The sequence below is a fragment of the Rhincodon typus genome, chromosome 23 (assembly GCF_021869965.1).
Source record: "Rhincodon typus isolate 14 chromosome 23, sRhiTyp1.1, whole genome shotgun sequence".
In the NCBI taxonomy this organism is placed as follows: Eukaryota; Metazoa; Chordata; class Chondrichthyes; order Orectolobiformes; family Rhincodontidae; genus Rhincodon; species Rhincodon typus.
The window spans coordinates 9,951,736-9,976,080 of NC_063354.1; the positions used below are offsets into that span (position 1 = coordinate 9,951,736).

Below are 24,345 nucleotides of genomic sequence, written 5' to 3' on the forward strand. Positions count from 1 at the left end.
GGGGATAGGTGGGAGGAAGAACAGGTTAGGGAGGCAGGGACGAGTTGGACTGGTTTTGGGATGCGGTGGGGGGAGGGGAGATTTTGAAACTTGTGAAATCCACATTGATACCATTGGGCTGCAGGGTTCCCAAGCGGAATATGAGTTGCTGTTCCTGCAACCTTCGGGTGGCATCGTTGTGGCACTGCAGGAGGCCCAGGATGGACATGTCGTCTGAGGAATGGGAGGGGGAGTTGAAATGGTTCGCGACTGGGAGGTGCAGTTGTTTATTGCGAACCGAGCGTAGGTGTTCTGCAAAGCGGTCCCCGAGTCTCCGCTTGGTTTCCCCGATGTAGAGGAAGCCACACCGGGTACAGCGGATGCAGTATACCACATTGGCAGATGTGCAGGTGAACATCTGCTTGATGTGGAAAGTCTTCTTGGGGCCTGGGATGGGGGTGAGGGAGGAGGTATGGGGGCAGGTGTAGCACTTCCTGCGGTTGCAGGGAAAAGTGCCGGGTGTGGTGGAGCTGGAGGGGAGTGTGGAGCGGACAAGGGAGTCACGGAGAGAGTTGTCCCTCCGGAAAGCAGATAAAGGTGGGGAGGGAAAGATGTCTTTGGTGGTGGGGTCGGATTGCAGATGGCGGAAGTGTCGGAGGATGATGCGTTGGATCCGGAGGTTGGTGGGGTGGTACGTGAGGACGAGGGGGATTCTTTTTTGGTTCTTATTGCGTGGACGGGGTGTGAGGGATGAGGTGCGGGAGATGTGGGAGACACGGTTGAGGGCGTTCTCGACCACCGAGGAGGGGAAGTTACGGTCCTTGAAAAACGAGGACAACTGAGATGTACGGGAGTGGAATGCCTCATCCTGGGAGCAGATGCGGCGGAGGCGAAGGAATTGGGAATAGGGGATAGCATTTTTGCAGGAAGGTGGGTGGGAGGAGGAGTATTCTAGGTAGCTGTGGGAGTCGGTGGGCTTGAAATGAATATCGGTTTCTAGGTGGTTGCCCGATATGGAGACAGAGAGGTCCAGGAAGGGGAGAGAGGTGTTAGAGATGGTCCAGGTAAACTTAAGGTTGGGGTGGAAGGTGTTAGTGAAGTGTATGAACTGTTCGAGCTCCTCGTGGGAGCACGAGGCGGCGCCGATACAGTCATCAATGTAACGGAGGAAGAGGTGGGGTTTAGGGCCGGTGTAGGTACGGAAGAGGGATTGTTCCACGTAACCTACAAAGAGGCAGGCGTAGCTTGGGCCCATGCGGGTACCCATGGCTACCCCCTTTGTCTGTAGGAAGTGGGAGGAATTGAAAGAGAAGTTGTTGAGTGTGAGGACGAGTTCGGCTAAGCGGATGAGGGTATCAGTGGAGGGGGACTGGTCGGGCCTGCGGGACAGGAAGAAGCGGAGGGCCTTAAGGCCATCTGCATGGGGAATGCAGGTGTAGAGGGACTGGACGTCCATGGTAAAGATGTGTCTTTGGTTTGTCTGGATAGAGTCAAACTCCAATGTTTGTTTGTTTCCTTGATATGCTGTACTGAACTGAACTGCATTTGTGACTATGTGCAAATGCAAAGATATTTTTTATAAATAAAATCTACTTTTGAAATAAAAAATACTTCTTTATCATCATGCATGTCCAAAGTGGATTTTAAACCAATGTGAGAGCAAAGGCATTTAAGAACTGTGAGGTTACTCGGGAAATAAGAGAAAAATGCAGGTTTTTAGAATTGCATACATATATCTTGTGTTTCAACAAAATTAAACCATATCTCATGGTAAACTACATCTCATTATTAGTATAAAACAAGCCCCACTAAGTAGGTAAGTAGATCAGACACACATAAGAATAACATTAAGTGTATGTTTGAACAGAAAGTATGTACATTCTGATTTGGAGGGAGTGATATTGAAATTTGACTGATACAATATACATTAGTAGATAACCAGCAACTCAAAATCCAACACCATCAGTAAAGAATACAATTTAGCTATTTTCCAATCACTTTTTCTTCCGTAAAAGGTGTAGAGGTAACTTCCATTAACAAATTAAATCTCTTACAAGTTAAATCCTGTGTTTTATATTCTCTGTTGAAGTGTCAGAAAAGTCCAATAACAACAACTTAATTTTGATTTGATTTGATTTGAAGGATCCATCGACATAACCAACACAGTCCAGCTGATTGTTGTGGTGTGCCTGGTCTTTAAGGATGTAACAACTAAAGAGTCTTCTCACTCTTTTCCCCCTTAAAGAGAAAATGAGGGATAAGGACACCTACAACAAATTCAAAAGGTACATACTTGAGAAAAAAATTCCAATCAAGAAACTGGTTTTATTTTAAGTGATGGTGCACCAAACACGCTTGGCACAAATGCAAGCTTTTTTGCTTGATTTTCCCCGCTTTTGTCGATTTCCAACTATAAAAACGTTATGGACTTTTCTCATGTAAAAAAGTTGTTGTTAAGATTATAAACTGGATTTGAGCAAGAGTCCTTCAGCACCATTGGTTTAAATCTTTATTTGGTGAATTCAATGCTGCCCACAGTGAATGAATCCTCAGTGCTGTTGTGGTGTGGTTATATGAAGGGAAAGTCCTGCAAAGACTTTAAGGTCTGATGCCTGAAATGGTCACTTTTCTTAAATTAAGGATTAAAGTGTGCAGTGAGCCATTTTTTAAATTATTTGTTCATGGGATAAGGGCATCACTGGCTAGGCATTTATTGCCCATCCTTAATTTCCATTAAAATTCAACCACATTGTATCTGGAGTTACACATAGGCCAGACCAGGTAAGGATGGCAGTTTCCTTCCCTAAAGGATGTTAATGAACCAGATGAGTTTTTCCTGACAATCGGCAATGGTTTCATGATCGTCTTAATTCCAAATTTTTATCGGATTCAAATTCCACCAATCGCCGCGGCAGTATTCAAACTCAGGACATTAATTCCCCAGAACATTACTTGGGTCTTTGGATTAACAGTCCAGTGATAATACCACAGATAGCTATCAGACAATTAATGGTTGCTCAATTTCAGGTTGAGACTTCTTTACAGACATAACATTAAAAATGAATGAGCTGAACTGTGAACTGTAATGAAGGGGAAGAGATTTAGTATATATCGTTAGTGCTATGAATGTATTCAGGTTACAAGTTGGTCTGTGGTCCACCCAGTCAAAAAAAGAAAATGGTGTAACACTTTGAATCTGGAGAAAATACAAGAAAAACAAAATCAAAGATAAAGGTAAAAACCAAAAGAACTGCAAGTGCTGTAAGTCAGAAACAAAACCAAAAATTGCTGGAAAAGCTCAGCAGGTCTGGCAGCATCTTAGAAGAGAAATCAGAATTAATGTTTCAGATTGAGTGACCCTCCCTCAGAATAAAGGTAATTGGTTCCACCCAGAAAACATCTGTTCTCACCTGAGGAAGTTAACAAAGGAATTCAACAAGCAATTTCAGAAATTAGACATGATGGAGCAAATCATCACATTGTTCTCAAATCCATTCCTTCAGATAGACACTGATGGGTTGCCTGCCAAAGCAGTGGAATTGATATGGAGACGATTATTATGTAAAATCATACTGAGCTGAAAGTCGGATCAGGGGATAGCAATTTTTTGAGCTGGTAAGCAGAGAAACATGCCCACTTCTGTCATTGAGATAGCAAGAACTGCAGATGCTGGCGTCAGAGGTAACAAAGTGTGGAGCTGGAGAAACGCAGCAGGCCAGGCAGTATCAGAGAAACAGGAAAGCTGACTTTAGTCCCTACCCGAAACAAAACTAAATCCCTCACTAAAATTGTGGACTTGGACACTGTTCAAGACTTTTTATTTTCTAGTATATAACAGTGTTCCCACACATCTGCAGTCCTTGTGTTACTAGTTGGAAGTGGTGTGGTGTTTGAAAATACTGCCAAAGGAACTCTGGTGAGATGCTGCAATGCATTTTGTAGACGCCACACCCTGTTGCACTGGTGAAGGGACTGAATTTGGAAGATAGTGGATGGGGAGCCAATCAAGTGTCCTGGATACATACACACATTTTAATTGGAGGTATGAGCAGGACATTCAGCTGCTCAAACATGCTTTGCCCTTAAATCGAATAAACCTTCTCTAAACTGCTTCCAATGCAAACGTATCCTTCCTTAAATAGGGAAATCAATACAGTACACAATACTCCAGATATTGTTAAAAAAATAGAATCATATAATCCCTACAGTGTGGAAGCAGGCCCTTTGGCTCAAGAAGTCCACACCGACTCTCAGAGCATTCCACCCAGACCCATCCCCCTATAACCCATCCCTGGACACCATAGGCAATTTAGTACGGCCAATCCACCTAGACTGCGCATGCTTGGACTGTGGGAGGAAACCGGTGCACCCAGAAGAAACCCATGCAGGGTAAATAAAAGCCAAAAGAACTGCAGATGCTGTGAATCAGGAACAAAAACAAAGTTGCTGGAAAAGCTCAGCAGGTCTGGCAGCATTTGTGGAGAAAAAAACAGTTACCGTTTCGGAGGAAAAAACAGAGTTAACGTTTCAGGTCTGGTGACCCTTCTTCATAACACCGGACCCGAAATGTTAACTCTGCTTTTTTCCTCCATAGATGCTGCCAGACCTGCTGAGCTTTTCCAGTTACTTTGTTTTTACTCCAGAAATGGTCTCACCGATGCCCTGTATAAATGAAGTATAACCTCCACACTTTTATATTCAATTCCATTCACACTAAATGACAACATTCTGTTAGCTTTCCCAATTACTTGCTGTACTTATAGACTAAAGTTTTGTGATTCATGGAAGCAATTTTTGTTCCACAATTCAATAAATTCATGACTGTTCTAATCACCCCATGTGCCTTGCATGTCTTTCACTTCCTTTTGTCAAGAATCTACATATTTCAGCCTTAAAAAGAAAACCCATTCCAGGCATTGGTATTAGTCATGTTTACCGGCAATTGGCGGATTGTGTTATGAGGAAACATTGGACGGGTTGGGTTTATATCCACTGGAGTTCAGAAGTGGCAACTCCTTTGTAAGATGTGTTACCTGAGAAGTCTTGACAGGGGGAATGTGGAAGAGGATGCTTCCTTTTGTGGACGAATTTAGAACTAGGGCTCACTGTTTAAAAATAAGGGGTTATCCATTTAAAACAAATGTGGGGAGAGGAATATTTTTCTCACTTAGGGTTGTGATTCTTCAGAACTAACTTTCTCAAACTGCATTTGTAGCAGAAACTTTGAATATTTTAAGGCAGAGTTGGATAGATTTCTGATAAGCAAGGAAGTGATAGGTAAGAATGTCGGGTGATCAAATCAGCCGTGATCTTTTTGAATGGCAGTGCAGGCTCAAGGGGCCGAATGGACTATTCCTGCTCCTAACCCATATGTTTGTAATCAGTAAGAAAAACTGTACCGAAGAAAGAGATATGAGGAAAGATGTTCTATAGTTTGGTCCACAGGTGTACTAAGGTGTGAAAGGAGGAGAAGTTTGGTGAAAGGGTTTTGTGAGATGATGTGGGTTTAAGAATTTACAGAAAATTGTACGTAAAACTAAGGATGCTTATCACATTTTTTTGGACATTAGAAGGCAACATCAACTCTTGGCATTTTTTTGATGTCCTGCCATCCAAGTCTTCAATATTTTGCATTATCTCTAAGGACAGCTTGAATTGTATTTCACGTGCTTATCTTTATCAATTTCAGTTATTCCTTTTATATTTCTCACTGTCCCAATTATAAATGTAAAAGTACAAAAGACAGTTAGTTTTAACTAATTGCTATAAGGTTAATTTCTGTTATAAAGTTAATTATCAAGTGTAAAATTATACAGCTACTTCAACTGTTAGCACTTCATAATTAATGGGTTGTGAACAATCTATTTGATTCAGGGTGTAAGAGAAAGCATTTCTTAAGACTAATTAACTTTCACATCTGGGTTTAAGTGTCCTTTTTTTTCTAATGCTTGTATTATACTTTGGTTATATGTGTACCTATCCTTTATATTGAAAAATACTTATCTGATTATGTGAAGAATCTTTAACTAGAATCTTAATATTGTGAGTAACTTCAAAGAAACAACTATTTACCAAAAAAAAAGCTGTTGTCTTTGCAGCTGCTTAGGGAGTTAACCTGGCTGGTTCATGGGCTGAGACTCACACGTGGTGTTAATCATTTACTGGGACAATCATCCTTTCATTAATGAAGCTGGAATCCATCACTTGTCTATCCTTAGGCATCCTCTTATCAGAACTGTCTCAGATGGTTGCTTGCAGGGCTCCTTTACTAACCTTGGAGTAGTCTTGTTCAAAGGTACTGTTATATTTCACTGTGAGCAGGCTGTTTAGTTTAGTTTTGTTTACTTTCTGTCTGCCATTTTAAAGGTCATTCCTTGGATCACAACATGTATCCGAGTGGTTCTTTTCAGATTTGGGTAAATATAATTAAGAGAAGACTCAGCAATTTGCTTAAATATGAATGTTTATTAAGTAATAATTATGATTAAAGTGATAATAATAAATGGAAAAGAACAGAGAACAAGCAACAAGTCTCACGCCCAGCCCTGCCCATTGGGGACCCCTCGATCAATAACTGGTCTGGAGGCTCAGGTTCGTTCCTGGCACCGTTCACAATTCGAAGCTGAGGCGAAGTTGGAATGAAACGTTTCTCTTATATAGTGTAACAAACAGCAAGTCACAGAAAAACAGCAGATACAATAGACAAAACTGCTGGCTGGTACAGAAAACACAGCTACAGAAAAAAACAACCTGCAGGTGCTGTCTTTGGCCCATGAAGGAATGTGCACAGGACTCATTCAAGGTCATGCAGCTTGTGAGTGTCATTCTAAACTTTCCCAGCCTATTTTCCCATCCTGTACAATCTACTTTCCCACGCAGCTGTCAAATATCATCATGACCTTTTAGTCCTTTGGCCCATCCTGCAGGCATGGGCCGCTTGGCATAGGCAGGTACGGGTCACTTTGTATGGACTGGTATGAGTCACTCCCACAACTGTCAAAGCTCTGCATAAGCAGAATTCATTTTGAAAGTCTCATGCTACATGCCGTGAGTAGAGCTTAAGAAGATAACTGGGAAGTTATTTCAGGTTTGTCCCGTTCAGCTGTGTTATTTTGCTGCAAAATTGTGGCTGCACTTCAGGTGATGTTGATCTTTTATGGTTGGCTGTTCGGCATTAGCATTCTGGTCTCTGGTAGATATACATTAAAATCTGAGACACTTGTGAGATTGAGACTCCTTCAGTTAGGCATCTTGTACTGTTTCCCTTGTGCCTATTTTATTGCCCAACAACACCCCATTCTGCACAGCTGAAACATTGGAGAGGGATTGGGATCTCCTCCAAGACCTGCCTTTAGTGAGTCAGATGCTGAATCTGACAAAAATTGCTCCAAACATTTTTTAATTTGATAAGACATGACTGAGTTTGATGTGTGCATGCATGAATCAACAGGAGATGTGAACTAACTTTCACACCCATATTTTCTCAGTATTTTTCCAGCTGTTTCATAACAGCAGCTCATTTAAGAAGAAGCTGGCAAGATTAATCTGGGAAGTCAAACGTTAAGGCATGAGGACAAGTTGACCTGTTTTCATCTGAAGGACAATTGTAATTATTATTCCAGTTCAAATAATAAACGGCACAGAATATAAAAAGGTTATTTAAATTAATATTTAATCATAGAACAGTAGTAGATTTTGCAAGCTATCAAGCCTGATGTGAAACCACAGAAAAGAAGAACATTTTGAATACATCATTGATGTAATGGAAGCTGATATAAATGTGAATAGTTAATACTTCACATAATTTGAATGTTTCTCATCCAAACTTTTGCTGCCTTTATCCTGGTTCACAGCTAATCATGTTTGTCAGCACCCCATTCTCACTGGCCTACTTTAGCTCCCAGTCCAATGTCTTGATTTAAAGTTCTCATGCTTGAGTTAAATCCTCCATTGCCTTCTTCCCTTCCTCAAGCCTCCAGATCTCTCTGTTCTTCCAATTCTGGCCCTTTGTGTACTCCTCCTAAAGACCATTAGTGACTGTGTATTCATGCCTACGGCTCAAGCTTTGGAATTCCTTCCTTAAGCCACCCCTTCCTCCTCATATCTTCGTCTGCCTCTATGTTTAAGAAGATCTTTTAAGATATAACTTAATTGAGAACTTTAATGAACAAGCATTCCTATGACTCCTTCTTTGGCTCAGTGTAAATCTTTGCCAGATTATACTCTCTGCCAGATTACACTGCCTTGGGACACTATACGATATTGTTTGGCTATATAAATGCAAGCTGATATTATTGTTATACTTATCACCTTGAGAAGCTTGGTATTGACTGTGGAATATTTGCACTCTTTGAAAATAAGTTACCAAAACAGCTGTTGTATGAACTTTTCTGTCTTTGGAAAGCAATTGGTATTTGAATTTTAAGGTTGTATTTTGAAATGATCAAAGGAAGTGTGGAGACGATTACTGTTTCCATTTCTATCAATTAGAAATGAGCCTCCATTAGAAACAGAAGGTACAGGATGGCATCAGCAGTAAACAGATCAATACTATTTACATTATCACATTATTAATGATAATAAGAACCAAAGTGAGCCCGAGCATCTTTCCCTGGGGAAAATTAAGGAATATTTGCTTATAATGATCTCATAGAGTCACAGAATCAGAAGGTGGAATCTTATAGGGGTCTGAGTGATGTGAGCCATAGTGAAATGTGTGATAGAATTAGCCGGGAGGTTTCAGCCAGCTGTCTCTTGATGCCGAGAGCATCTTGCTGCATTTTTTTTCTGCTTTTGTCAAACAGCAGCACAAGTTTCTTGCTCAACAGTGGTGAGTTTCCACATAAGGGGAATTATAGCATATTAAACACCTCATTGTCCCTGCAACTCACCTCATTCATGTTCAGGTTCCTATCTCACCAAGCACAAACTAGACAAGAAGAATTCTTGGCATGGAAATTAAAGCAGGTACCTGATGACTTCAGCTCACCACTAACTATAAGCAGCCTCCATCTTAGACAGCGGTCACCAAAATCACAGGCCACTCCATCAGCACTGGCCACATGCACTCCGTGCCCACAGACGTTGGCTTCCAACATGTCTCAGCTTCAGAGAACCTGAAAGGGACATTACTGATCCACATACAGGATGCTTCTGTGATTCAATGTTGTTCCTTGGGCTTTACTGACAACTATCATTGGAATATTGCAGCAAGAATATTTTGCACTGAGATACATGCACCCAAATCATGGACTGAGCCAGGCTACATACCTGGTCTATTCATTTGCTCATTTAGTGCATTCTCACTCTGAACTTACCTGGGAGCTGACAGCATCCCTGCCATGCAATGCCTTGCCTTCTTTTTTGCACTTTGCCCCTTTAGACAAACATGGGAGGCTTATTGTAGTTTCAGCCTGCCTTGCCTTAACTTTCTGCACTTTGCCCCTTAAGGCTGAATTGCAAGACTCATAGGTCTTTAATCTTGCCTTGCTGTTTAGCACAGCCACAAAGACAAGAAGTTTGTCATGGTTGTCAGCAGATGTCAGTCAAATCAAGGGAAATAGTGTTCAGTCAAAGGATCCCAATGGAGTAAGTCAAATGCAGCCTCCCATAAAATCCAGGGGCTTGGACTCTGGACTATCTGTCAGGATGTGCACCATATAAGGGGTAAGAGGCCCAAAGTCAAGAAACTCACCAGCTGTCTTCAGTCATTCTACCCTCTTCTGGGCTGTTTTCCCCTTGGAATGAGAGGGGGAGGCAGGTATCGTGAAAGACAGACATAGGTGACACAGTTGTTACAGGCGGGGAGTTATCCCAAGTGACAAAGTAGGACAGAGGGCATGTATGGTTAGTGCTGTCAGGAGGTCAGGGTGAGGGCATGCGGGGAAGATGTAGCAGACAATAGTGAGAATGGTAGAACATGAGTCTTGGTGGGAGGTGGGTGCAGTAGCAGAGATAGAGTGAATTTGAGATATCAGAGAGAAGATGCTGGCAGTTACAAAGACGGAGTGGAGAAGGTTTGTTCCTGCAGCGTTGGGCAGTCCTCTAGAAGACTGAGTCTACACAGTCTCAGGTGGCAGCCTCGGATCAGGCTGGCATGGTGTGGTGTTGTGGCATCCAGTGCCTGTGCTCAAAGGGGGCACAAAGTTCTCCCTGTCTGCCATGTCTGGTGCAAATGTCAAAAACTATTCAGGGCAGCACAAGACTGAGAGTGCTTGTCAAATACACAACGAGCTTTTAAAGATGGCACAAGCACAAAGGATTCAGATCTTTTGGTGGATACCTGATGAGCGATGAGTTGTCCTGGGAACAGCACCTGATAAGATGGGTTAGAATTAGACATGAGGGATACCATAGGGTGGGAGGAGGTAGTTAATAAGGCATATTTGTTAAGGAGTGGTGAGAAAACTTAATGGTCCACATAGCGAGAATCACTCCAATAAACCTGACATAATCTTTACTTAGTCAAAAGAAATATAGGATTCAGTCCATTGAGTTTTATAGCAGGAAAGAGACCCTTCTGCCCATCTACTAAGGGGAAGTGTGTCTTCCCTATCTATGCCCCCTAAATTTTATACACCTCAATCAGGTCTCCCCTCAGCTTTCTCTGTTCTATGGATAACAATCCCAGCCTGTCGAGTCTGTCTTCACAGCTGAGACACTCCAGCCAAGGTAACAACTCCTCTGGACCCTCACTAGTGCAATTATATTCTTCCTACAGTATGATAACCAGACATGCATGCAATACTCCAGCTGTGGCCCTACAAATGTCTGATACAGCTCCATCAAAACTCTCCTGTTCTTGTATTCAATGCCTCAACTAATAAAGGCAAGTATCCCATATGCCTTCTTAGCCACCTTATCCACCTGTCATCTTGTCTTCAAGGATCTGTGGACATGTACACTTTAATCCTCACCACCAGTTTTTGTGTCATCTGCAAATTTATTGTTCAAACAACTTACGTTCATGTCCAGCTCATCAATGTACATTGTAAATAGCAAGGGAGCCAGCATTGAACATGTGGTACTCCACTGGACACATGCTTCCAAACATAAAAGCAACCTTCAAATATTATCCTGCCTCCTGCCACTAACACAGTTATGAATCCAGTTGGCCAAATTGCCCTGGATCCCATGAGCTGTTACGTTCCTGGTCAGTCTCTTGTCAATAGCCTTACTGAAGTCCGTGTAAGCTATATCTACTGCACTGCCTTCACCCATAATACTAGTCAACTCCTAGAAAAACTCAACCAAGCCTGTCAGACATGATCTCCTGCTGACAAATCCATGTTGACTATCCTGAATTAATCTTTGCCATTTCAATTGGCAATTGATTGTGTCCCACAGCTCTTTTTTTTCCAATAAGTTTCCTAGCACTGACATTAGACTCACTGGTTTATAGTTTCCTGGTTTATTCCTTCCACCCTCTTTGAATAATGGACGACATTAGCTGTCCTGCAGTCCTCTGGTGCATCCTCCTGTGTCCAGGGACCATTGTGACATGCTGATTCAGAGTGCTGTACAGTGAATGCACAATATAACTGAATGCTTCCTGAATTTTTTCCCACTCTGACCCTATTTCAAGGCTTGAAAATTGTTGCTACCTCTCAGTGAGTGGTTTAGTGCTGGTGGTTGGGGTGGGGGGGAGCAAAAAGAAGATCGCTGACAGCAGGGGGAGGGTACTTGCCTGCCTTTGCTGCCTCAGAGCTCATGATCCCAAATTTGAGATCATGACCTGATCCCAGCACCCACTTTGGGAAGCACTGTTATAATATCGTATAAATTGTAAAAGGTTGCTTGGTCAAGTACAAAATAATATCAACAGTCCATTCTACAGCACCATCATTTCACACCATATTGAATGGGAAATGTGATTCAAACTCAGAGCAATATTTTGGGATAAACACAGCAAGCTTCTATTCTTACTGCATATAAAATGATTTATTGAAAAAAATCAAAGAACTACGGATGCTGGAAATCAGACACAAAAACAGAAATTGCTGGAAAAACTCAGCAGGTCTGGCAGCATCTGTGGAGAGAAAAAGCAGAGTTAAAGTTTCCAGTCCAGTGACCTTTCTCCAGAACTGGAGTTCCGAAGAAGGGTCACCAGATCAGAAAGGTTAGTTCTGATTCTCTCATCAGATGTCACTAGACCTGCTGAGTTTTTCCAGCAATTTCTGTTTTTGTAATACGATTTATTGGCTGAGTACTATTATTTTGTATAGAATATCTGGAGGCAGTGAAAAATGTCAGATTCTGGATGAATCTCAGTCAAAATAAATCATTGGTTCCATTGATAAGTATTTAAAAATAAAACGGTATCAATGTTCAAATATGTGAGAAAGAGTCATTTTTACAATATAAACTATTTATTAATCAACATAACATTTCCTATCAACACAGTACCTGTACCTACACAATAGTCTTCCATTCCAACTAAAATAGTTTCATATATTTTCAAAATATCTGCTGGACACGCACACAATTCATCTAAGTGTTACCTTACTTTGATTTACCTTTCTGAGTTCTGCGCAGTGACAATTTTTTATGTTAGCGACAAGAATTATTAAGAGAAGGATGTGTAGTCAGAATGGAGCTAATGAACCTATCAGTCAAATATTTCTCATGGATTAATAAGTGTAATAGTCAACTTAACGGATGGAAACTTTCTTGGGTGTTAGCATTGTTGTTTAGCAATGTCACATCAGAATATATGTGCCTCTTTTTCAACTCTATTGAAGTGAATGGGTGTGAATGTCAGATGGGGTGCATAATCAGATGCACTATGTTGTGAAGGTCACTGAGTGCTTTTGTTGTAAACAAACTTTTACCCTTAAATATTTTGCCACTTCCACCAGTGGAAATATCACCGAGTGAATTGCTACTCTTTACACAAAATCCTTTACTTGATTATTGGCAGTATTGGCCCAGCACTGGGTATGCCACACTACAATTTACACTTAACACTGGATTCCTTGCAGTTTGACACATTTTATGTGAAACTCTTCCAAGTATTTCCATCTGGAGCCAATGGACAGTGTACTTCTGTTGTATGTGGATATTGCTGGTGAAGATGTTCCAAGCAGAAGCCTGAAACAGGGCTTTTCCTGGCGTGCTTCCATTTTAATGCTTCAGACTTCAAGTGGCCACAGGTGACAATTTGGTGATGTGGGCAGTGGAATGGGGTTGGGGATGGGGTTTGGTCACCTCCTGTTGTTGAGTGGGCATAGAAATATCCCAAAATAAAACATAATAGCAGAATAGTAACCTTCACTATTTCACTGTTAAAGTATATAGATTTTAAAAGTCTAAACTTTTCAAAAATTAAACTATCTTGTGAAATGACCACTTATTCACTGGGCCTAATGAGATACGTGGGCAAGTAGAAAGCCTGCATAGAATGTGTCCATGATGCAAGTAACACATTGTTGTTATTTATCAAATTGACTCTCAGCCAGTTGAGGTCCTGATTACTGAGGTACAACAATATCTACGAGGAGTTTAGAAACTCGAGATAATGTGAAGGAGGCAATGGACTATTAATCCAAAAACCCAGGTAATGTCCTGGGGACCTGGGTTGGAATCCTGCTGTGGAATTTGAATTAAAGCAAAATGGAATAAAAGTCTAATGATGACTATGAAACCATGTTGATTGCTGGGGGGTGGAACCCACCTGGCTCACTAATGCCCTTCAGGGAAGTAAACTGTCATGTTTACATGGTCTGGCCTACATGTGACTCCAGATAGCTCCTAAATGTACTGATTTTCTGATCAGTACCCCTGTAGATTGATGTGAGCCTGTCACACATGAACGTCCACTCCCCTCTACCCTTTCCCCTCCCAGCAAACCCTGAGATGGGGAAAAATCAACATCAGGCGCATGTATCATAGAGCTAAGGAGCTGGTCCCAGGATTTTCCTGACAGGATCTCAGCTCTACGATTGACCATCACTGACTGTGAACTCGTGACCCCAAAATCTTCTCCTGTGACCGATGGCTTGGGAATCCCTGGACCAATGGGAAGGAATAAACAGAATTTTTGCTCAAAGTATGGATATGGGCTGTTGGCTCCCTCTGTCCATTTCCTTCACACCAGTGATCATAGAATCTTACAGTGTGAAAACAGGCCATTCGGCCCATCAAGTCCACACCAACCCTGCGGAGGGCATCCCAGCTAGATCCACTCCCCCTATCCTATCCCTGGAACCCTACATTTCCCATGGCCAATCCATCTAATCTGCACATCTTTGCATGTGGGAGGAAACCGGAACGCCCAGAGGAAACCCACACAGACATGGGGAGAATGTGCAAACTCCACACAGACAGTCACATGAGAATGGAATCAAACCTGACTCCCTATCACTGTGAGGTAGCAGTACTAACCACTGAGTCACTGTGCCACCCAAGTCATACAGGTTGATAGTCTAACCATTGCTCCCCGCTCACATAATGGCTGAAACTCAGTACCAGTCAAGTTTGACGGCAATTTTTGTATGTCTAATATTAGAGATATTTTATTTAAAACCTAATAGATCATGACAAAACTCTTGGTTAAAGCTTCCTAATTACACTTATCAGAAACTTAGTTAACATAGTTGGTGCTTCACAAAATGCAAAACAAATTGTTTTTGCAAATTATTTTTTTAAAAATCACTCCCTTTATATTCTCACTCTTCTTGCATTTCAACTTTATGTACAACCTTGGACAAGCTGTTCTTTAAAAAAATCCTGAAAGAAACACAGCCCTCTAGGAGGCTCTGACTCCCATTTATACAAGCTGGGTTTGGATATAAACACATAAGATAATCCATATATTCATGTCAAACTAATTGCTGAAATATTAACCTAAGCCAGAAGATCATTATGAATGTCCTAAACAGATGCATACATTGGATACAACTTTTAATTGCAATCAAACTTTTGCACCTTATTTCCAATTTAATTGTCATTAACATCTGAAAACCCTTGTTAGGATTATGAGCCAAATATTTGCTTGAGTCAGAAAATGTCTTGATACAGCATGTCTGCCTAGGAATTCCCCTACCAACTCACCGCCATCTCACCCCCACCCACGCCAACCACCAACGCATGTCCATTTCAACTCATGTCAATCCATAACTCCACCCATCCCCCAATAGCCCCTTACAGGCCTTATGCCAACTCCTCCCAAAGAATACAGTTCCAGCCACAACCTTCAACCCATACACCCTCAATACCAATTCACTTAATATCCACCATAACCAGAACCTCACCAGCCGTATTGAGACAAAATAAAGTTGTAAATGTCTATTACAAAGCTCACTATATAAAAATACTCTTAAGCATTAAAGCCCATTCAATGCATTTAAAAGCTCCTCAAGGACTTAACTACTTTGAAACAGATTTGCATTTATAATTTCATATCATAGGCAGCTAGCTGTTTAATAACATCTTTGAAATGTCGATCAAATGGTGAGCTTACAACACAGTGATAATGATCAGTTGTGGAAAGTTGGTATAATGATAGCACTGAGGCATATGTCAACAAGAAGTTATTGAAATTGCTAGAATTGATCTTTTCTTTCTCTCTACTCTCCAGCCCAGGCATGTAGTTTTTTTCTCCCATTGTTAAAGAGCTGGCCAGTTAGGTAACTTGACAACTTGACACTTCTTATGGTGGCATGATGGCTCGGTGGTTAGCGTTGGTGCCTCAGGGACCAGCTTCAATTCCAGCGACTGTGTGTGTGGAGTTTGCACATTCTCCCCATATCTGTACGGGTTTCCTCCGAGTGCTCCCATTTCCTCCCACAGTTCGAAGATGTGCAGATTAGGTGAATTGACCGTGCTAAATTGCCCATAGTGTCCAGGATGTGCAGTCTAGGTGAATCATCTATAAGAAATGTTCAATTACAGGGATAGAGTTGGGGGGCAGTGTGATGTGCGGTATGCTCTTCAGAGAGTCAGTGCAAACTCAATGGGTTGAATGGCCTGCTTCCACACTATAGGGATTCTATGATACAGACTTTATCTGACCTTCAAAAGCGTTTATAGACTCCTATGCTATGGATAAGGCTCTCAGCACTGGATCCAAGTAGCTTTCCAGAGAATGTGTTTCCCACATTTGTGAGTAATGTTCTGTTCTTCCACTCCATCCCTCAACAAAAATGGAATCTGTTGCAAACAGAAATGTGACTTTTGAATGTGCACCCCATCTTCTCATTTCAAAGATGCCCAGAGTTCCATGACTCTGCGAAAATCTGTCCCCATGTCTCTAGAACTCATTGAAGATTACATATTGGTAACTTTTTACACAATTACTTTTTAAAAATTTTGGATGGTATACACTAGTTGAGGGAAGTACCCGAAGAATGATATCATCATGGGAACACTAAATTTAAAAATAAAACTGCCATTCATGGTGGGTCCACAAGAGATCACAGATTTTATTTACACACCTTCTTTAAATTGTAAATGTGAGTGGAAGTAGAATGTGATTTTACCATTCAAGTACTATATCATTGACTCCGAACGTTTGCAATCACTCCATCAATCTCTTATTATTTATTGTCACAATGATGGTAAAATGTGGAGCATTGACTTCTGAATTCCATCATCTCATTTTAATGCTTGGGACTTTCATGAACTGAAATGGTTTTAAAAAGGGAAAAACACTGACTTAAAATGACCACAGTAATCACCTGACCACAGCTCGGTCAAGCTTCATGAAAACAAGGTGAAATAAACATAGACAATTTGAAACAAAATTAGCATTTCATCAAAAGGCATGAAACCAGTTGATCAAGTCAGTTTGAAAAGGCCTATGTCTCCTCCTATTTTGACTTACATTTTTTAATGGCATTTTTACATATTGGAGATGGATCCTTACTCACAATTAGCAAACCTAAAGAAGGATACTTTTGACGGAGAAAATATACAAAACAGGTTTGTAATCCAAGGAACTGCTTTTGCCAGAGCAGTGAAAATGGAGTTATGACTGCAGAACTGAAATTTGAGAAGTTGTCTCTTGTTTCTCAGGAGGGAAAATGCTCAGTGAAAACACAAATTGGAGAGAAACATCTCTATATAGTGACCTTAAAGGTAATTGCAATATCCACTACTGTTGTTATTCCAGAATTACTACTAATTAACTATGGTCTCAGGTTAAAACCTCATAGTACAAGGACATCGTAAGGACTTTAAAATTGTATGTTTTTTTGTACTGAACTCCTTCCTTTAGCTTTGTATCTATGTGTATGTTCTTGATGTCTGTCTTTTAGTTTTTAATCAGGTCAAGCAAGTAATAAAATTCCTCTTTCTTTCACTCAAAAAAACCTTGTGTTTGGCTCCTTACTGCTACAGTAAAACAGATTAACTACATTTTAGTTGGAGAGATGTATAGCTGCTGGCTAAAAGGAACTTTAAATATTTGCATGTTCAACTGAAGAGATGGGAAAATTTGCAGCCATTTGAACCATCCTCACCTTGTTACACTATATAATAAATTATGTCCCAGATTTGATTGTGAACCAATAAGTTGCTAAAAAAAATGAGCCACTAGGATTTTATATCAATGTTAAATATGTAAAAAATCAATCTGGAAAACTTGGAATGTCAGTAATCAGTGTGAAATAGAGCTTTGCACATTAAGACAGCAGTTCACAAAACATGGAATTCCCTTCTTGTAGGACGAGTTTGTACTTTGTTACATGCACTAGACATGATCTATGTCTTGGACATACTATTGCAGAGAACTGATTCATTTTATGGCTTTAATCAATGATTGGTAAATTGGCTTAATGATAATATGAAGGTGTAGGGAGTTATCAATCAGGTATTCTGAGGAATGTTTCTGGAAGTCAGCCTGGAGGAGAAAGTCACCTGTTTCCTCAGTACTTTGATGAAAATCATATATGTGTTTCACATATGACCTGCCATCCTTCTTCACTCTTACCAGGATTGTTTTCTGAAAAGTGACTCCTGCAAAACTAACACTGTTCGTAGCTGGAGTGATTATTATCCTCGGCCTACTTTCTTCAGGGTTGAATGCCTGGACAGCTCCATAGCTTGAATAAGAGTAAGAAGGCCTCAGGCTGACTGGCAGCCATCTTGGTGAAAACAGAGCATTCCAGGTCACCTTTTTGCTCGCATCATAATTACTAGGTGCCAGCTGAGTTTGGAAGCTTGTGCTGCGATCATCTCGAGCTGGGTTATTGATCACCCATTGAGAACCCCAGGAACTTGACAAATAGTTTCTTGGTATAAATAGGCTACAATTGACATTAAAATATTTGGCAAACACCAGGGGACTAGTAGAATGAAACTGGAAAGCAAGGAAAAACAAGTTGTGGATTGAACTGTAATGTTCATTCATGACGGAGGACTGTTTCTGTATTTGGAACAGGCTTTGGGGGCTGATCATGATGTAACGAATTAATTTGAGAACAGTTTCTGCCACCAGAATATCAGGCTGGTTTTTCTTAATCCACTCTTCAACTCCATAGTAAATCTCCAGTTCGTTTTCCACAACCAGGTCAGAGCGTTGAAGCAATGAGATCATCAAGTCATCACTGATGGTTTGCCACTCCTTGCTGTGAATGACAGTGGACATGTTCCAAGCCAGAAACCGCATGCACCTTTCCTGCAGATTTTTGTCTCCTATTCTGAGTGAATAGTGGTACCAGCTGACCACGTGCCCCCGAGGAGACGCACTGGCAAGTTGTTGGCTCATATACTCAATAATGCCCTGCTGTAGGGCAGTGACATGGTACTTGCTGGCTAATTTATGTAGAGGGACAACTTGATTCAAAAGGATGGTTATTTTGCCACAGTACAAGTATCTGGAAAACAAAGCAGAGTTTTCACATAGCATGTTTTGTTTTTGTTTATTTTCACTGAACTGTATTGCCTGAAATAGATTTTTGTTTTAAGAACAACAGTATTTTAACATTTCTGTTAGTCTTTACATAATTAATATACATGTGAAGTGAAAAATAATTATTTTGATGAATAATTTCAATAGTCTGGCTTTCTTTCATAATTTCAATGCTGAAGGACTATAGCTATAAAATTCATCACTGATCCTTTGACTGTGTACTACGAGCAGAGAAATGACTGTACCCTAACAGCTGGTGTTTGGAAAAACCCAGATTGAAGTGTCCAACATTAGATGTGATTCCATGATTGCTGAACAATCCTGATTTTGCTAAGAATTATACTAACAACAAATTTAAGATCGTCGGTCGAGGTCACAAAATGGATTTCACACAAAGGATCCATCCTTTGCAAAGAGAAAAACAAGAAGTCCAAGCACTGCACCTTTTTCAACAAAGTCTTGGAGGATGGTCATTCTCCGTTGCATTCCCAATGGCAATGCCTTGACCTATCAGATTTGATTTGCAAAAGATGGCAGTTAATTGTACCCTGGTGTATTCTCCATGCCAGTGTTCTACCAATCAGAGTCCGCTTGTCAACTAATCAGTTTTCTGACGCATTATAAATTGTTGCTCCCTTTAGATTTGGTTTTCTTGCAGTTCTGTCCTGATGAATAATGTCAAACAAAAAGCTTTGACTGAATGTGTCTTTTTTTTACTGTAGAATCCCTACAGTGCTGAAACAGGCCATTCAACCCAACAAGTCAACACCGGCCCTCCAAAGAGAATTCCACCAGACCCACTCTTCTACCCTACCTCTGTATATCCCATGTCTAACCCACCTAGCGTACACATCCCTGAACACTATGGACAATTTAGCATGGCCATTCCACCTAACCTGCGCATCTTTGGACTGTAGGAGGAAACCGGAGCACGGGGAGGAAACCCATGCAAACACGGGGAGAATGTGCAAACTCCACACAGACAGTCACCCAAGGGTAGAATCGAACCCGGGTCCCTGTGAGGCTGCAATGCTAACCACTGAGCCACCATGCCCTCACTCAATTTCTGTACCAGCAAGTGGCTATTTACTACATAATAAACTGTTCCAGTTTTCATTTTGCTAAATTTAGTGATTCACTTGAGGAAGCATTTATATTGTGAAGCTGTAATTGACTGATTGAGCAAGTGTCTCATATGAAAAAGCATGAAGTCAGTGGAGAACTCTTGTGGCAGGGTGGTAGTGTCCCTACCTCCGAGCCAGAAGGCCTGGCTTCAAAACTCACCTGCTCCAGAGGTGTGTAATAATATCTCTGAACAGGTTGATTAGAAAATGCCTGAAGTCAGTAGAAAGGGTTCTTGTTGTGTATTGGTAGTGTCCCTACCTCTGAGCCAGGAGGTGTGTAATAATATCTCTGAACAAGTTGATTAGGAAACAAAATGAGGTCAGTGGATTGGTGATGGGAGGCAGCATCAAAGGTGGGATAGGGGTAAAAATCAATGGTTGGGAAGGGAAAGTGCCCATTTTCTTTCAATGTAGGTTCAGCAACAACAATCCTGTTCCACATTCACCTGGGTATTGGGTCTTCCGGTCAGATAGTGTAATGTTATGCAGAAGAGCTCAACACATGTTTGCTGGAATCTGGGGTTTCGTTCAAAAATCCACAATGGGCCCTGAAGCACCTTACGTCCCTATTTAAATAAATTACTCCACACTTATTATTTTCAAGATGCATGCCCGATATCACAAGTGATGCACTTACAACTAGGAAATTCTGCAAGCTTCCTGCCCACCATATTGCGAGCACTTAGTACCCAAAATACAAGCATCAATCACTCACTGTATTTATATGCATCTAACTTGCAATGTTTCAGTCAGTTAGTTCCGGCCAGTCTGAATTGCATGAGAACAACCACAGTGGATTAAATGTTTGTTCATTGTGGTTTTATATTTCAGTACAGCATCTCAGGGGCACCACAATATGAGTTAACTACCTGAGCAACGTCTCAAAAAGAGCAGCACATTCGGCACTTTCCTGTAAAATGAGTGTAGTAACAGTGTGATTCAGCAAGAGGTCCTCAAAGACATCGCTTTGCAGGATGAGCAGGAGATGATGAGTGTGGAACACTTTCACTTCATCTGAGTTCCCTGTGTAGACTTTCAACATGATGTCGCTTGAGTTGGAATTAAACAGAAGGTCCTGGAGGTGATTGATTAGCATCGACGAATGATTGATTGTTGCCATGGAGTTTTCATTTAGATCTATTGTCTGAGCTGAGGAGGAAAGAACATTAATGGAAAACAAAATTATTTTTGAAAAACAAACAAATTCTGCAACTTTGATTTTATCATGGCGTTGTTTAATTCAAATTTTGAATAATGGGGGAGGCAGGCCACAGACACAAACCAAACACATTTCTAATAGGGATAGCTGTGAGTGGTCAATATGCAAAATTAGTCCGGTTGTCTTTTGATTTCTTTTAATAATTTCTCCTATTTGCTATTAGAAGTTCCTTTGAGTTTTCTATCAGAAAAATGGAAAAAATGATTTCAATGTAAATTTCTACATATAACATATTTTTAGCGCAATAATATTCGATCATAGTAACACCATTTGAGCTTCTAATGTGCTATTGGTGTGTTCATGCTGGCCTGACTTCAACCACCTAATTAATCATTTATTTTTAAAGAATTAAGTCTATTTTGTGACAAGTTTTATCAGACCCTGAGAGGATAAACCATTACAGTAGGTTTTATGTTCTTGGTGTACTTCTGAGCACAGAATTCAACTGATCCTATTGCACTTTCAGTGCGTTAAACTGCAAGAGGAAAACAAGTTCATAAAAGCCACCATACTGACTTTTTCACTTGGAAGTTGGTTCAAGATTAAACCAAATTGAAAGATATCCTTCTTATAGATTTTACAGTTCTTTAGAAGAATATATTTGGGGGCTTTAAAACCAACTTCCATTAGGGGAAGCTTCCTCTGAGGCTTCAGGGGAGGCGAAGGCCAGTAGTATTATTTCTAAACTATTAATCCAGAAACCCAGGTAATGTTCTGGGGAGCTGGATTCGAATCCTGCCATGACAGATGGAATTTGAAACCAATTTTTTAAAACATCTAGAATTAAAAGTCTAATGATGACCATGAATCCATTGCTGATTATTGGGAAAAACTCATCCGGTTCATTAATATCCTTTAGGGATTTGGCCTACATGTGACTCCAGACCCACAGCAATGTGGTTGCTTCTTAACTGCCCTCTGGACGATTCGGGATGGACAATATGTACTGGCGCAGCCAGCAATGTCCAAGTCTCATCAATGAATTTTTAAAAAGGTGCAATTTAATCACATAAAACTGTCTGTAAAACGGCAGCAATTAAGGAGTCTCATACAAAGGCATGTAAATGTTTGACAAAAGAGTTGGATTTCTATTTGAAGTATTCGTGCCTATGAATAAGGAGCAGAACTATTTAAACATCTCCTTCAATGAGGTGGCAAGGGCTTGATTAGCCTTTTCTGTTTCAGGATTCTACCTTGAATATAGAAAATGGACTGGGAATATGAATTACGATTAATGAAATGTGAAAGTGCAGATCAGCTCTCCCAAGTTCTACTTGACCTGAGGATTCTTGGTGGTAATATTGAGCAAGAAAAAAAAGCACAATGTGTCAGGGAAAACAATGGCTTAATTCAGACAGGCAGCAAGTCAGTGAAAAGGTATTGCATGTCATTGATGCTAAGTTTAAATTTTATTTAGAGCTCGCTTGTTAAATATTCATTGATCTGAAAGAATATCTTTGAATCTATGTAAGTCTGAGCAGTTGGGAATTTAAATAGCAAATAGTTCAGCTCTTTCAGTCCTTTCTGACAGGATCTTTTAGCTATTGGACTATTTCAGAAATTTTGGCTCATTTGTGCTCATCTCGCTGCATTGAGTGTTGAATCAGGAATGGCATGCTGATTTGAATATCCAAGGAAACCCTTATGGATGCAGACCACAAACTTGAATAGCTTCAAACGCATTTGCACTGAAAACTGTTTACACATCAGCCCACATTTAGCTGAGAAATGCCATTTACACAAAACAACGTAGCGACTGGGATTTTTATTGTGATCACTAGCAGTGCGCTTGGCAACGTAGGTACTTAATAAGCTGCAAGAAAAGAACAATTTAAATCCTTTTAACTTTTGAGATGCAAAATAGAAGTGTTTGGACTGACTTTTATGTGACTTGTTTCTCATTTCTTTGCTGCTCACACTTCGGCTTTCAATCATTTTCCATCAGGTTAAAGAATCAACATTTTGTGCAGATTCTTCTCCCTAAGTGGGAGATGGCGGGTTTAGAGGTGGGAAAGGCATTTAAGTAGGTGGGATGGTGGTGGACTTAAACTCCATCACCTTCCAGCCTCCCTCTTAGAGGGGGAGGCTCATAGTCTATCTTTCTGTCCCACTGCCAATTGACACCCTTAAATGGCCAACTAAAGACCACTTAAGTGGCCTACTTTTCACTGAGATCAACCCAGCCGGTGGTGAATCTGTTGCCATGTGGCATTCATCATAGATGCTAGGTTAATGAACCGGACATTAGGCAGAGCTTGACTACTGGAAACCAGTTCTTTGCCCTTGCGTCCAACCTCCTTGCTCCTCTGTCCCTATGAACCCCAATCCTAGAAGTACCGTCACAAACCCCCACTCCCGACGCTCAAAGATTGTGGGGGTTCTATCAGAGCAGCGTTCACAGCCTTCTCTGCGGTGCTGTTGAGTGCAAGAGCTGCGAGCATCTGCTTGTCTGACAGCTCTTAGTAGGAAGGATTTCTGCCCCCACCCCGGGGTCTTAATTCCAGGAGAAGGCCTGTTGATAGCCTCGCTGCTGCCCGATTGGTGTGCGGTTCGTTGGGCATTGACTAGGAGAGGCCGTGCAAGTCTCTCTTCAGCTCTCCAACTGGCAGGCGAGGCTCTTGATACCTCTCAACAAGATTAGGACTTATCACAGTCAGCAGTATCCTATTTATCATTCCAATCATAAACATAATCTGGTGGGAGCAGCATTGCCTAGAACTCCAATCAATTCCTCAATGCAATACACTTTTAAGTTGCATCTGGACTTACTTCTATATTATGCTTTTCCAGATCTGTATGCAGGTGAAAGTTCTGTCCTGTCTACTATCAGCATCTGTGAGATAATCAAACTAGGAACTAGGACACAGAATCTGGTGGATGCATGGTGTAGAAGAACTTCTATGTGCAGCATATTTGTGATATTAAAAAGAACACTAAACAAAAAATAGCAACAAGCTATTCAGTGTTTATAAGAATGTTAATTAGAGATGTTTTTCAGGTATAAACTTACATGTGTGAATTTGTTGAGGATACTTGGTTAAGTAGACATGCTTATGTATTGGAGATAGTAGGAACTGCAGATGCTGGAGAATCCGAGACAACAAGGTGCAGGGCTGGATGAACACAGCAGGCCAAGCAGCATCATAGGAGCAGAGCCTCTCTGCTCCTATGAT

General features: G+C 40.9%; 1 protein-coding gene across 2 annotated transcripts in view; it reads right to left on the bottom strand.

The window, feature by feature from the left end:
* Positions 1–16,529: 16,529 nt before the first annotated feature.
* btbd17b (BTB (POZ) domain containing 17b) overlaps positions 16,530–24,345 on the bottom strand; it is a 12,491-nt gene continuing 4,675 nt past the window's right edge. For both annotated transcript variants that reach the window (XM_020513177.2, XM_048610933.1), the window contains 2 exons: positions 20,823–21,102; positions 16,530–18,794 (listed from right to left, as the gene is read on the bottom strand). In XM_020513177.2, coding sequence (XP_020368766.1) covers positions 17,714–18,794; positions 20,823–21,102 — 1,361 coding nt within the window. In that variant the 3' untranslated portion in view covers positions 16,530–17,713. The remainder of the gene's footprint in view (positions 18,795–20,822; positions 21,103–24,345) is intronic.